This window comes from Haliaeetus albicilla, chromosome 23 (genome assembly GCF_947461875.1).
Source record: "Haliaeetus albicilla chromosome 23, bHalAlb1.1, whole genome shotgun sequence".
Taxonomy (NCBI): Eukaryota; Metazoa; Chordata; class Aves; order Accipitriformes; family Accipitridae; genus Haliaeetus; species Haliaeetus albicilla.
This window is the reverse complement of record NC_091505.1, coordinates 3,891,490-3,906,202: the sequence shown is the minus strand read 5'-3', so window position 1 is coordinate 3,906,202 and position 14,713 is coordinate 3,891,490. Positions and strand designations below refer to the sequence as shown.

At 42.5% G+C, this 14,713-nt stretch overlaps 1 protein-coding gene across 1 annotated transcript in view; it reads right to left on the bottom strand.

Moving 5' to 3' along the window:
• The window catches only part of TRPC5 (transient receptor potential cation channel subfamily C member 5), a 104,905-nt gene that overhangs the window by 15,444 nt on the left and 74,748 nt on the right, over positions 1-14,713 (bottom strand). The window contains exon 7 of the mRNA XM_069810941.1: positions 11,451-11,646. Within this exon, the coding sequence (XP_069667042.1) occupies positions 11,451-11,646 (196 nt within the window). The remainder of the gene's footprint in view (positions 1-11,450; positions 11,647-14,713) is intronic.

Below are 14,713 nucleotides of genomic sequence, written 5' to 3'. Positions count from 1 at the left end.
TTCATCTCTGTGTAGAAAATCTGTTGTTTACATTTTGTGAAATGTTTTCTATAAAGATTTCCATCACCATTTCCTTGCTGGGCCATATGGTTTAGATCATACTTTGCCAAATAACAGCCAGCTTCTCAGCTGGTACTGACCCAGCCAGCAGACCCCAGTGATGGAAGACAGTTTCAGTTCTCTGTATGAGATGGCTACCACTGCTGCAGCCTCTAGGTTCCTCAACCTCTTCATGTGTTTAGTATTTCAGCTCCCTTGTGGCTGGAAAGCTGATGGAGGAAAACGCTGTTACTTTTAACTTAGCACAGAGGAGCTGAAGCACAGGGCTGTCCCATGGGAAGCCTGTGGCAAATTGGGGCACAGGGGCTTAATCCCGTGACTCTCGATTTAGCTCCCTGAAAGCACTGGGATAGTCCTGAGTTTACATTAGCTCAGGGCCGACAGGCTGAAATGGATTATGGCAGCTCCCTGCGCTCTGCTGCTGCACACTCTGGTTAGCTCTGGATTAGGCGGGTGCAGAGCCATGGTACAAACACTCAGCTAAAACATAATGCTGAGGTGATGGTAATGCTCAGCAGCCAGGCACTCTTGAGATCTTCAAACTTTCCCACTGTGAAACAATCACAAGATAATCAGTTACTTAAGCTCTTCTACACTACACAGAGCTGCACAAGGGCTTCTGCCCCTTCCTCTAAGTGTGCTCCTGGGATGCAAATCCTCCCCACGCCCATTTGGAAAGAATAATGTATAAAGATATCTAGCGTCTTTCTAGCTGGCACAAAAAGGGCTGTGTGTGCCTTTCTTGTGTTTTATTATACAGCAGTCAGTGGGCTAAGCTGGAAATCAGGCTGCTGCCTGTCGGATGCAGATATAGATGGCTGTGACAATGCCCTCAGGACCAGGCTGTCTGGCTGTGGCTGAGTCGGGAAGCCTTCCCGTTATGCCGGGAATGCTGACAGAAGCCGGCATGATTTCTACATCAGGAGTAGCAGGACTGCTGTCTGCTGCTGTCCCAGGAGGTGCCAGCAGCAGCCCCACAAGATTAGGAAGTGCCCAAGCTGTAGTACTTTCCTCCAGGAAGGAAGGAGGAGATGCAGCATTCGCCTTTAAAACGCGCTCACCAACATATCTATCTTACTTGCAGCCTATGGAGCAGGGGGGCTTGTTGCCTGAGAGGCACAGGAACTTCAAATGTGCTTTTTTTGCTGTGTAATTAGCTGCGCTATGAAGTACAGAAGTCATTAAATGCTATTTAGTGTATTTCTATCTCACGTGCCTCTTTATTGCTCATTGCAAAACCCAGAGCAGGAAACAGCACAGAAAATATATCAGCAATGGCTTTCAAGCAGGCTAGCACAAGAACTACACCCTTGTGTGTCCTGAACAGAAAGCATTACAGGAAGAGGGTCAGGAGAAAGTTAATCTTTACAGAGCCTGACACAGACAACTCTTGTGCAGTTTCAGAGCTGTTAATTTTGTAATATGTGTTGGGCAAACTGGTAATAACATCAGCAGAGCTTGGGGGTTTAATGACAAGCTCAGAGAAGCAAGCAGCAAAAATCCAAGCAGGCTATTTGAGGTAAATGATGCTTAATATTTTTCAAAGAAAAATATGTCATAGAAAGAAAAAAAAGTCTATGAGAAAAATCAGGGACCTACAAAGGCAATTAATGCATAGGTAATTCAGCTGCAGTTCACAACAAATGACTTTGGTTTCAAAGCTGGGGATGACATACTGAAGGATAAGAACTTAATAGGATCAATCTCAAAAATAATACAAGAAAAATTATTAAAGGAGGACAATCTAGCATTAGAAAAAGCAATTAGAACAGTTGGGGAATAAGACAGCCAGAGAGAAGATGAAAGTACTGTCTAGCACAAAATCACATGCTGCACTGGGTAAAAGCAAACGAAGTCCTGACCAGCAACCAGACATTCACACCAGGGAAGCTGCAGCGGCCCCGCGCCAACCACACATGGCTTTGAAGAGGCAATACCCAGGGGAGAAAAAGCCCACGGCAGATGCAAACCAGCACATACATAGCGAAGGAGCGCTCCAGTATGTGGGAAAACACGCCTGGAGAGCCATAAAGCAAACCCCATGCGCCAGCACGCAATGCAGGCAAATGGGCAAGGGCAGGATGTGCAGGGCGAGAAGGGAGAGCTGCTCCCCAGGCAGCAGCTCAGCTGGGGATGCGGGGCACCTTCTGGTTCCAGCACAGAAAAGGATGTTCATGAAGCATAGGCAGGTCCTGAAGAAAGACTCATAAATAAATACCAGCAGTGGGATAGGAGAAAAGTGAATTCTTGGGCCAGGGTACTGGTAAAGACTTGGATTTCAGGAAAGAGCTATCCTTATCTGGTAAGAGGCAGAAAGCAGCAAGGCCCTTAGGTGAGGAAATCAAACAGAGCACAAGGGAGAAAAAACCCAAAATCTAAATTTTTACATAGCAGAAATTTCAGATAAGCCATCAATGGGATTGCAAGCCTTAAAAACTTGAAAGCTGTATGAAGATCCCAGTCATGGTAGAGCCCAAAAAAGAGCACACTGTAACAGAGGAAGTTAGGAAAAGCTTCATTAATTTTGCAGTGTCCAAGGTCCATCACTTCAAACAGATCAAGGGAATGGCCAGTTCAGCGTCAACAAGACATACACCACAGCAACTGCATTTTATAATAAGATGGATAAAGGACTCCATCTTTGAAGCATAGCCAAAGAGGCTCCGAAATCATGGAAACTATGGAAATGGGGTAGGTCACTGGCTGCAATGGAAAAGAAAACTGCTAATGGCTTCTGAATACACAAGGTCAAGCAAAGAGCATGGGCATTCACTCCTGAGTGACTCCACAGCCACAGCAGACCTATTAGATGAGCTGCTGCACTGACCATTGCTTCCCCAGAACGGACGTCCATACTGCGAGTTGGCTGATTTTCCCAGCTCTGGGGAATCAGTTTGTTTGTACTTGGAAAATGCATGCTTTAGCATCTCTGCTATTTATATCTTCTATGTGCAGAATATATTCATAATTAACATTTTTATTATAGCTTGCAATGCACTACATTCCACAATGCATTTAGGTTATATGTATCAATTACCTTTCATCTCCCACCAGCATATTGGATGGAAACAACGATAGCTAATGAGAAGGCCAGGGAATATTATATTTGAGACACACAGAGAACTGTGGACTGTGCTGGTTTTAGTGCAGTTGAATTACTTGAACTGATACCTTTTTTTTTTCTTCAGTCATATTCCAGCAAAGTTCAGTTTTGATTTTAATAGTCAAATAAATCAGATCAGTAGGAAGGTCATGCAGACAAATAGTTCTTTAAAAAAGCCTCAGCAGGAGGAAACAATGAGAAGGATATCACTGAGGCTTTGTTCTTCCTACCATCCATTCTCTCTCCTTTATCGCTGCCTGATAAGAGCCTCTTTTCATGCTGAAAGTCAGAGAGATAAGGTGCATCTGTGCTGATAATGTTAACTACCTCCAGCCAGGTCAAAATCAAGTAATTCACACATACCTGTAGAGAAATAGTGGGCTGAGAAGGTATGTCTAAGGCAAAGTGCTTAAATGTTGATGACTCTGTTAGTACCATGGCAAAAAAAAAAAAAAGAAAAAAAGAGCTTTGCCTCATTTCTACTTGTACTATTTCCAGATTATTATCTTTGATTTTTTTTCTGCATAGCTGGTCAGCCTGGGATTTGACTCTTCCATGGAAGAAATGTCTTGAAGTTTATTGCTGGACTGGTAGGAGCCAGATACAAAGGAAAATCAGGTACTTCTCTGTAGCCCTCTATTTATTTCTTGGGGTTTTTTTGTTGTTTTGTTTTTTTTCTCCCCCCCCAAGAGAAATTAGTCCCAAGAAGAAAAATCCCAGTTTGGATCCACATGTGAATTTCAGATCCCAGGATCCAGTCTGTACCATTATGAGGATGTGATTTTTAGCTGGGAAATGTGATGTCAGCTGCGACAAAGGTATTTAAAGGTCTAACAATTTATTTAATGTGTTATTTGGGCCATTTGTAACTTTTAGATCTGAGCTCTGATTATGAATAATCACAAAGCACATTTGATAGTCTTTGCCGCTGACTCCTACGCTACAAAAATATTTACCAGAATATCTGGTCACATCGAGCTGACCAAAACTGTAAATTCATTACTGGTCTGACCCTGGGAGCTGTTTTCATGTGTTGCTGGAATTTCCCTGAATCAAAGCTCTGAGACTCACTGTATCTCCTTCGGCTTTACAACCTTTTTATGCACGTATATACACAGCCCTTATATCCCTTCCTCAAGTAACAAAAAGAATAAAATTATCATTCTCAATCTTCCATAGTTAAGCAATGAAACCGTGTATATGTATTCAGGTACCAAATGCTTTAGTGTTTTGCTCTTTTATGACTGGTCATAAAGTGCCTTTCCTTAGCGAAGGCGTGGAGCTGGACTATGTCTTTTACTGAGTCTGTAAAGGTCATAGCACCAGTGGGAAAAGCAGGTGCCCGACACCTCTGGAAGTCAGCCTGCCTGCATAGTCACTTAAATGCAATGCATGAGCTTAGTTGCCAAAACCAGAAAAATTGCTCAAAAATGAAAAATCCTAAACATCCCCATCATTTAAATATATCCTTGAGCCAAAAGGAAGGGAACCATTATAAATGTATGAGATCGCTCAAGTTTCTAAGTGAATCTTGAGCCGTGCAGATAGCACCGATTCAGGAGACGAAGCCCCTGTTTCTTCTCCAGATTCTGAAAGCAGGGTCTGCAGCTGAGGAGCTGTGGAGGACTGGACCAGAGAACAGAAATGCAGACGAGAAGCCACAGCTCAGCATCCAGGTTATTAGACATTTTCCCATTTAATTGGATAGAGTTGTATGTATCCTGTTTCACCTCTATAATCGGCATCAACTTATTCGCTAGATTGCAGCGTGTTGAAAAGGGAATCGGTGAAGCATTGGCATCTAAAAGGTCATGTTTCAGAGGATTCTTAATATAGCTGTTCCCATTGCTCAATATCGGGTGAAAGCTCTTCCCAGATAAATCCCTTTTAGTTTTTCACTGCTTTTTCCTTAGTAATATTTTTCCTTTATCTTTCACTTTTCCTCTTTTCTTCTGCCTTTTTAACAGAAGTCCCCTCGATGCAGAAGCACAAGATAATGCTAATTGAGCTTGTCAGGCCTAAATAAAAGATGGGATAATGCAGGGGGCTGCAACCTACGTGGTTCCATCTGGATACTTCAACTTCTATCATGTAGCAAGAACAAACCTTGCTGCGCTGCCTCGCACGTAATGGGCAGAGAATTATTGACCTGTCATGCGGGGCACTGGTGTGTTAACTACACCAAAGAAAACAGAACCTACCCATACAAATGCCAGCAAATTCCCTGTAATATCTTAAATCAGCCAGGGGTCATCTACAGATTGCAAGCTCATCTTTTTTACTTAATGTTTCTGCTCCTCTGAGTAAGTGCTGGAGTGGTTTGGCCATGGTGGTACACAGAGTCAGATAAATATCAGGGTTTTCAAAGATTAACAACAACAGAAAGGATTAACCTTCTGATCCTGCTGATGAGACTTGTATGAGCAGGAGTTTGCAGGATTGGGCCCTAGGATGGAGAATTAGCTTTGTCTCGTCTAACAACAGAAGAAAGATGCAGCATGTGAAGCCAGAGCACATCAAGTGCTTCCCTTCAGAGGCTCTACAAACACCCGATGAATATTAACAACTTGATTCAAGTCCATGGGTTATATGTAATTAGGCCAAAGCCAGCAAAAAGACAAACAGTTCTACACCTTCAAATGAATACTTTAGCTTGCTAACAAAAAGCAATTAAGCTGCCTGCCAGTCTAGAGCGAGGCTCCAGGGCTAATTTCACGCACAGACCTCTCACTGTATGGTAGCATCACAGCACACCACTGCTGCAATGTATCTCCCTTCACTTTCAAAGAAAAATCTGCTGGCAGTCCCCCACATCCAGTCACAAGCTCCAGAGAGAGCACCCAGCCTTGGGAATCAATCCCACTCCTCTAAAGATGCACTACCCAGGCGGGAACTAGAGAGCAGGGGTGTAACATTTCTCGACATGTATCACACTCTGTGGGGAAATATAACAGAAATCTGCCTGTCCAAATGTCACAAAAGGCACCGAGTAAGTTCAGGAGAATTTGCGATTTCAGTTAATTACTACTGATGACAGAGATGAGTTTTGGGAGCGTAGTAATTGAGATTTGGGTAATTACAGTGGCATTGTAGAATGAAGAAAAGACTTGAGTATATTACCTGCACCCAGAACACGAGGTCTGCACATGGGCAGTGACCAGCAGGATGTGTATGTTGGTCAGCTGGAGCCCCCGAGGGCCATAAAACTGGGTGACAAACAGTGATATTTCATTCAGCCAGCAAACCAAAGAAGAGCCATTTAACCCCCTTTCTGGAGCCCAGTTGTTTTGCTACACCATAAAAAGCTTCAAGAGACATTAATCCCAGATCATATTGGCAACAAGAGTATAACAAGAGTATAATTTAATTTCCTGCTGTATGACAGAGTTAAAAAAACAAACACATCGCAATTTCTCCTCAGAAATTCAAATTAATGGTTCTGAAATGGGGCTTGTGAGATGAACACTTCCTGATGCTTTACAGTAGCTTAGATTTGAGTCCCGGCTTTGGAGCTAGCCTTCCCTCTACAGGGGGACAATCTACCACCCCAAAACCTGCCACATGCAGGGACTGTCCAGCTGTGTGTCTTGAACTAAGTTTATTGATGCGTAAAATTCTTCCTCAGCAAAACCACCAAGTAATAACTGTGCAGGTCATGCAAGCAGAGGAAGTGCAAAATTTTTTTGACAGTTCTAAGGGTCATAGATCACAGTGGAGAAGAGAATTTCTGCTGCTGTTGTGAATTAAACTGGGTAGCAATTACTGCCATGGTGCTGAGGGAGTTCAACTGGCACAGCAAACTAGAGGAATTATTGTTCTTTGTAGATCAAGAAAAGTTTGATACTACTTCCTGGGGGAAATCCAAAGTCATCTTGGAAACAATGTAATAGGGAGCTGAAAGATCCTTATACTCCTCTGTGCTTTAATTTTTAAGCTCTCCGCAAAAATGGAGAAAATTCCATGTGCAACATCCCCACACTTAAAGTCAAAATTTTCTGAAAGTGGTCACTTATTTTTAGCTGCACATACCAACTGTTTCTGTTTACTGTACAGCTTTTGTTTTGCTATGCAAAATAGTTATCATTTTCATTCTCGTCCTCCATAGTATGCTCTAATCCACCCAATTTTATTCCATCATTTAAAACTGCACTCCTAGTTTGGTGTCCAATGGCCTAATTTCTCCAATCCGAACACTGGCAACTCTGTTTCAATTTGGTCATACACTCTACTCCCAGAGATACACTTAAAAAAAATTAAACATGCAGCTGTCTTTTGCAGTAACAGCTGTCTGAGATGAACTAAGTTGAAATAATAGACATACAAACCAACAGAAGGATATGAAATACAATATACAAAACAAAAATTTCGTAACTTAATACATACTGCTAGTGAGGTCATTCCAACATCACCGGTACACCATGTATTACGCACTTGAAACTGTAACACCTTCACTTTAATGCACAGTAGTCAATTTTTCTCAGACCTATGTTGGTGTGACGCTATCCCTGAGGTATTAAGCATTGTTGTACTTTCCTAAAACATCTGAAAGCTGCAAGTGCTTACATCTCTCCTTAATACGTCAGTGGGATGCCTACTGCTGCAGTGCTGTCGCGTGCCACTTATCGCTCTAACTCACCTGGAACTCGGATTATGAGTTCACAGCTCTACGGTTTTCCTCCTGCAAACGGGTCTTAGTTGCCGTTCTTGCATTGATCTTGCTTCCCATTGCTCCTGCAGCGTCAGCGTCAGAACTGTTGGTACAGTTCCAGTGACTAATTCCTGCATGACTTCCCAGAATATCACGGATGTGTCCATAAGGAACATGCTTTCAGAAAACACGCGTGATTGCTAATTCCCTGTAAAATGTACCTGCACCTAGGACCCCCAGTAACACGCACTATCACACTGTTTTGAAGAAATTACAAACTGGCAGAAGGATTGTATAACTTCAGATGCAGCCAAGTGGCAATTCTGTGAGAAACAGCCTATGACATAAAGTGTCCTCATTACCCACTCTGTTACTTTGTGCCACTTACGAATGATGGACCCATCTGGCTACTCTCAGATAAGTTCCATTGTCCTTCCTCGTGTCATCGTGACATATTCCTCTTCTATTCATCAGGTGATGGTATTTCTGTCACGTCTGGGAAGGTATTGAGATGAGAGACCCGGCAGTGCATAACATCCAGTTGCATTCTGTGCTGCTTGTATAGAACATTCTGACCTTCACATATTGAAATGGCGCAAAGCGTATGGAAATTGTGTGCATTTGGATTTTGTTTGCTTTGTCAGTGAAACATAGTGTCTCCCATAACCAGCTCTTGACAATGGTTTGGCAAAAGAGAAAAATGGGCTGTATGAAAAAAATCAATATTGAAACTGCTTCAGGGTAGCCCTAGAAAAATGTATTTATTGAAGTCTGAAATAGCTTAGTAAAAAAAACAACAAAATTACGGCAGAAGAATTCTTCCTTCTGTGAGTCAGAAATCACTCAAAGCTGTGTGGAGGTTTTACTCTTTGCTTGCCTTGCTCTGTCTTCCACAGATACTCTGTGGTTTCATGCTGTGTGCCTACAGTGCTTAATTAACTACCAAGCCCTAACCCCCATACTCGGGAGACACAATGAAGAGCAAAGAAAGAGCAGCTTAGATTCTCCTTTCTCTAACCTCACAGCAGAAATTCACATATATATGAGACAATGGAGAAAAACTAACCTGAAGAGTAACCACTACAAATGCATTAACGTATTTGTCCCCGAAAAAAAGGAAGGGAGAAAGACTGTTTGCATTGCAGCAATGCCACCGGCTCATTAACAAGTGGAATTAATTAAGATGTCCTGACCACTCCACTGCAGGGAAATCGACAAGCAGAGATGCACTCTCATCCCTGACGTCTAGCTCATTTTATTTCTCTGCAGAGTCCTGCACATGGCACAAGATTTCCTACTGATGTGTTTGAGGAGAAGACCTCCACCCCACTCCAAGGGCTTCTTGGTCCTTTCCCCTCCTCCCTCCCTGGAATGCTGTCATTCCGTGTGTATTCAATGTAATATAAATACCAGGAGGTAGAAATGCTCAGTCTAGCAACCAGTCTACTGTGATTCGGAAAGGGGTAGACCTGATTATAGGAGGTTAAAAAATGACCCACAGTTGTAAAGCTCAACATTTATTAATGAGTTGTTTTCTTCAGGGAAAAGATTAATTGATGTTTGCCCTTAGAAGACACATGAAGAAAACTTATCTCTGAGAGAATGCTGTGAGCATGCAGAAATAGTAGCTTCAAAAAACAAGCTGCATGCACTGTACAAGAAGAGGCTGGAAGTGACTGCCTCTTGCCTTCCCAAGAAATGTCACTGCTCTCAGTAGCAATTGCAATATGACAGCTTAAATGACAAAGAAGTATCCTGTAGCATTTTCACTGTCATTCTTCTGAGTAGGGGGCTCACGCTGTTATGCCTAGGTTAACTGGTGAGTTCAGTCCTTTACCCTCAGGTCTCTCACAAGCACATTTTCTGATGGAGCAATTCACTGTTCCCAACTGCTCCATATACAAAACATTTATACAGCAGTCCACTCTGGACCATTCACTTCAGTTAATTGTTATGATGGGTTTCTCTAAGTCATGCGGGATTGTTTGTAATGTGTCATTGCATCACTCAAATTATTCAGGGAAAAGAATGATGAGTGGTTTGTATCCCAGTGAATAGCAAATACTGCTATTCTTATGCCAATCTTAGGTTTGGGCTTTGTGTCAGTGACAAGCCTATTTGATGACAACAAAGGAAGGGGAATGGGAGAAAATGGCCAAGGAGCATATCTTTGTTTTCTGCCCCTCATTCCAGTCTCGCTGGAATGTGAGGAGTAGCACTAAACAAAGAGAAAGCACTTAAAGCATTGAAACAGACAGATAAAGCAGAGATGCCTTTGTGATAAGCTGCTTTTCTGCTCATTTGGAAGGTCAATGGTCCAGTTTTTCTCATACTTTTTAACGTGATAAAGATCAGATGTCCAAAAGTATCACCGATTTGATTGGGTCTGTGCTCAGTTTGACTAGATAACTAAATTTAGGAGCCACTTCAATCAGCAGATGATCAACAGCAGCTGTGGAACCTGTTCAAGCAGACAACTCGATACTTTCCTCTGTGTGCTTTAGCCAGGAAAGGAGCTCACCCATACATTTCCCCAGAGATTTGTCCAGGAAGTTGGGAATGGATACAGTAGGGGAGCTGGTGCTGGTTCTTTTTTTCTCTGTTTTATCCTCTATCTTCTAGAATAAATCCAAGAGTCATCCAAAGCAGAGAAGGAAGTCTGTGCTCTGCCTGTACTTCTGAGTGACCGGCTGAGGACACAAATGACTTTCCTAACTCCTGTTTCTGTTCACAGATGATGTAACACTTCATCACCTCACTATCTCTAAACCTATCACACTGGAAAGCAAGTGCCCACTGGTTTATCTTAAGTACTGTGCACACAAGATTTAGCTTCTTTCCATACTGTTTCTGTGTAGTTTACCTGAAGAACCTTAAAATGCAGAGCACGCTGCTTTAGTTTTCAATCTGTTGGCAAATTTAATCATCAATGTACAGATTAGCTTTTAGGTACACAGAATGAGATTACAGTAGAGAGACCAGTTTTGAACATTCAAATGAAGGTAAAGTTAAGTTTGAAACTGGCTCTACAGCCAACTGGCAGCCCTGAGCTGCCTCAGCTCAGATCCGTTCTGCACTGAGGTTAAATTAGGAATCTAAGATTATGGGTCTACAGTCAGCTGCCAGGAGACGGCCTGGTGTTACAGATGGAAATTATCTCATTTCAGTGGGAAGACTGTGGAATAAGAAATTACAGGACTGGGCTCCTGACACACACTGTTTCAAATGAGAAAATAGTAATAGGGGAGAAGAAAAAAAATATATAAAACACCACTGCCACCCCCCCCAAATTAAAACCAAACATCAGGAAGCAGTGGGAAGGCTTCCCTTTATATGCCCTCTCTGCTACAAAGTAAATCAGCTGCTAATGACAATGTGATTAGTGAGGTTACTCTACAGAGGAAGACAAGGGCAGATCACAGCTGATAAGCCTTTTCCAGCTAAGAAGCATTACAAACAGAGCAAAAACTCCTCCGCAAGCATGATTCAGGCTAGTGAGTAGAAATCCCAACTATCTGCTGTCAAAAACTGGGGGCAGCAGTCTCTAGCATCCCAGAAGATACACACTTGCTATAAGCCAAACAGATGAGGCACATGGAGAAAAATAAAAGCAAGAAGAGAGAGAATGAGATAACTTACGGCAATGAGCTGGTAGGAGTTGTTCATCATGGCTATGAGCATGTTCAGCAGCACAACAAGGGAGATGACGTTGTAGGTCCCAAACATAGTGGCCCCAACAAATTCTGTGAACTCATGTCTGGCTTTCACGTTGGTGACATAGAGATTCAGCAGACCGAACACAGACCAGAAGAGTGACTGGAGGGTCTCGAAAAGTCTGCAAATAAAACAAGATTTTTACTTGGCTACCTGACTCTGGAGAACGGAAAACAATGTCTGGTTCAGGCAGTGTTCAGGTGGGGAACATGCAGACATTGGGAGCCTGGGACACCACAGAGCTGCTCAGCACAGCGATTTATTCTCCCCAGGAGGCAGTCTGCACTCCAGCCACAGTGACCCATTGGCCAATGCATGTGAGACTTGAGTCACATCAACAACACTTGCTACCTGAGAGCCCTGTCCGCATCCTTATGAGATGCAACAACCCTAACTGCCCTGAAGAAACCCAATGTTCCCTTGCCCACTCTACACACATGGACAGAACAGTCACAATAAATTCCCTCTAATTAAAATTGCCATGCTGTGATACTGCTATAGATATAAACTCTCCTGTTTAATCAGTGCCTGCATCATTAACATGTCTGCAGACTAAACGTTCAGGGAACACATCCCCAAGTACAGCATGACCGTAGTAGTTAAATAGTGCACAACAACAAGGCACCATGAGGTAGGAGTAGGAGATGCAAGAAACCACGTCCACTTACACGTTTTGCTCTAATATAAGCTGAGAGCTTGCGATTACTTTGGCTGCAAGTGAACCAGGCCAGTGTGCTAAGACCCTGTGCAGCAATGCACGTGGCCGAAAATGCTGGTCGCTATGGCTTGTTTGTGCAGCAGCTCCCACCCACCACAGTGCAGTGCTCTCAACAGCATGCTGCAACAACTGATCAGTAATGACTCAGATGAAAGAAAGTCATCACATTAATTCAGCTCAAGAGGTTTTCTTCTTTTGAAGTCTTCTTTCCATAGATGAACTAGACCTGACCTCACTGTGCTTTACAGCTGATGAGATCATCCCAGGTCTCTATTTGCTTCAGCCAGAGACAAGTGACCTTTCGCAACCACGTCAAATACATAATCAGCAATCTAAATAATTGCTCTATTTGGGCATCTTTGTTTTGTCTTTCCAAAATATGGCATTTACATCATCCAAAAATGACATTTATATGCCTGTTTAAGAGTTTCCATTTTGGCCTGAGGTCAGTAGATATTTTCAAATGCTCCTAGTAGAAAAATCAATAAAAATAATTCAGGTACTTTACTTGACATACTAGGAATCTGTTCTCCCGGCTTCTCTGGGCATCTGTTCCACAGGTACCCCCATGCTTTATATGGGGATTTAGATTCTTTGTATTTTGTGGATGTATTTTCTGTTTTTCACTGGCCAAAATTATGAAGACTTTTTAAAGAAAAAATCCTTTCTCCCAAAAGTCAGGCTGTTTGTTAGATTTATTAAATAAGTGAGGTGGTAAAATAAGGATTAACCAAAGAATGCTAAGCAATTGTCTACTAAAAATGGTGCAGTGCTAGCTATCTTTTAACTTATTTTAACTATTAGCAGTTAAAGTAGTGATTAGGCTGTAGGCTCAGGGGAGACAGAGGTTCCTGTCATGAAACTGAAATCAAGTCTTAGAAATGATCAGTGTATTGCTCTGAATTCACAGTATTAAGTAGGAGTATAATTGGGGCCCAGACTAAGGCCAATATATTTACATGTGGACACGTAGTCCCCCTCAAAAAAGACAGTAACTGGTTTCTGCAACTTTGCATAGAAGTGAGGTTTAGTTACTCTTTCCTAAGTGTTTAACGACAGGCCAGAACAATCTCTTTTCACAGTGTTTCAGGTGGGCTCACACCACTTCAGAGAAGCAGCTTTAAAAAAAGAATTTTGGAAATTGTGATTGAGACACCATCCCCTCCTGCCAAGTATATTTTAGGTCTTAAGCAAACGGGAAATCTCAAGGCTCCATCCACCACTCTCCACAGCAACTTAGAGAGAACAAGTGGCCCCCTCTGCCACAGGAACCCTCCTGACCTCCCACAGTCCCTGGAGAAATGACCCCAGCGATCTGTGTGACCCTCCAGTGAGAACAACATAGCAGGCAGTAAGGTGTGACTTCCTCCACCCCTTCCTCCTCTTCCTTTCTCTTCTCCCTCCTTCAGTTGCCAGAGTCACAGCAATAAAACATATTTTCAAATTGTCTGCCTAAACAGTAGACACTCTGCTTTCTAAGGGATGGTGAGGCCAAAGCATAAAACCTTAAATTATTCATGACTTCACCTCATTGCTGTCACAAAGGAATATTACTTTTCCATGATCTGTGTTTGCGATGCAGAAAATTTCCTCACCAAGAAAATATTAAACCCATCCTTTGGGAGTAGTAGGAAATAATGCACCAGTAAATAGGTGTCACATTTTAAACAAGCTGTACAAACACGAGTGGCGTCCTGCTTTTCCTTCCCTTACAAAATTAGATCTTATTGTGTGGCTGCCTAGAAATGCTGGTAGGAATCAAACGGTACTGATTGAAAGCTTTTTATACTTATTCTTTCATTAGGGATGAACTATGAGCAAACTTGAGGTAACACCAGCCCTGGCTTGAATTCACTCCAGCCATGCTTGCTCTCCCCAGCCCAACAATACAATTTTCCGTTTTGCAGGTTGCTCGTTCTTAGCCAGTCACCCATGCTGTGCAGCTGCTCAAGGGCCAAATGTCAGCTTGTACTGGGGGTGTTAATAATGACTATTTAAACTTTTAAGAACATGTTAAATAAATTTCTTAAGCAAGTCTCAAACAAAAAGTAACTGCAGAGTGTTCTGTCCCCTGCCAGGAGACCTCAGTCCTAATGGATCCCCTCCCACTGCGATTTTGTTTTAAACAAACCTCTGCCATAAAGGCTGAGCCCCCTCAATTTCCTTTCTGTGCTACATTCTCCTTGGCAGGGGAGAGAAGTGAATGTTAGGGTGGGAGAAATTGTGGTCTGTATTTAAGCTGATCTGCACACTTTCTGTTAAGTGGTTCTGTATCATTTCTAGTTCCCAAGATATTATACCTTCTTACAGACTTGAGAATCTTTTTTTTTTTCCTGCTGACCCAACGGTTCTTTCTCTTTAGTCAAATCCTGCTGTTGTTTTCTCCACTAACCTGCTGACAGTGAAATCTGTAAAGCAACTGATTTGCAATGGAGACAGGTCCAAACCAGAATGCAGAACTGAATACATC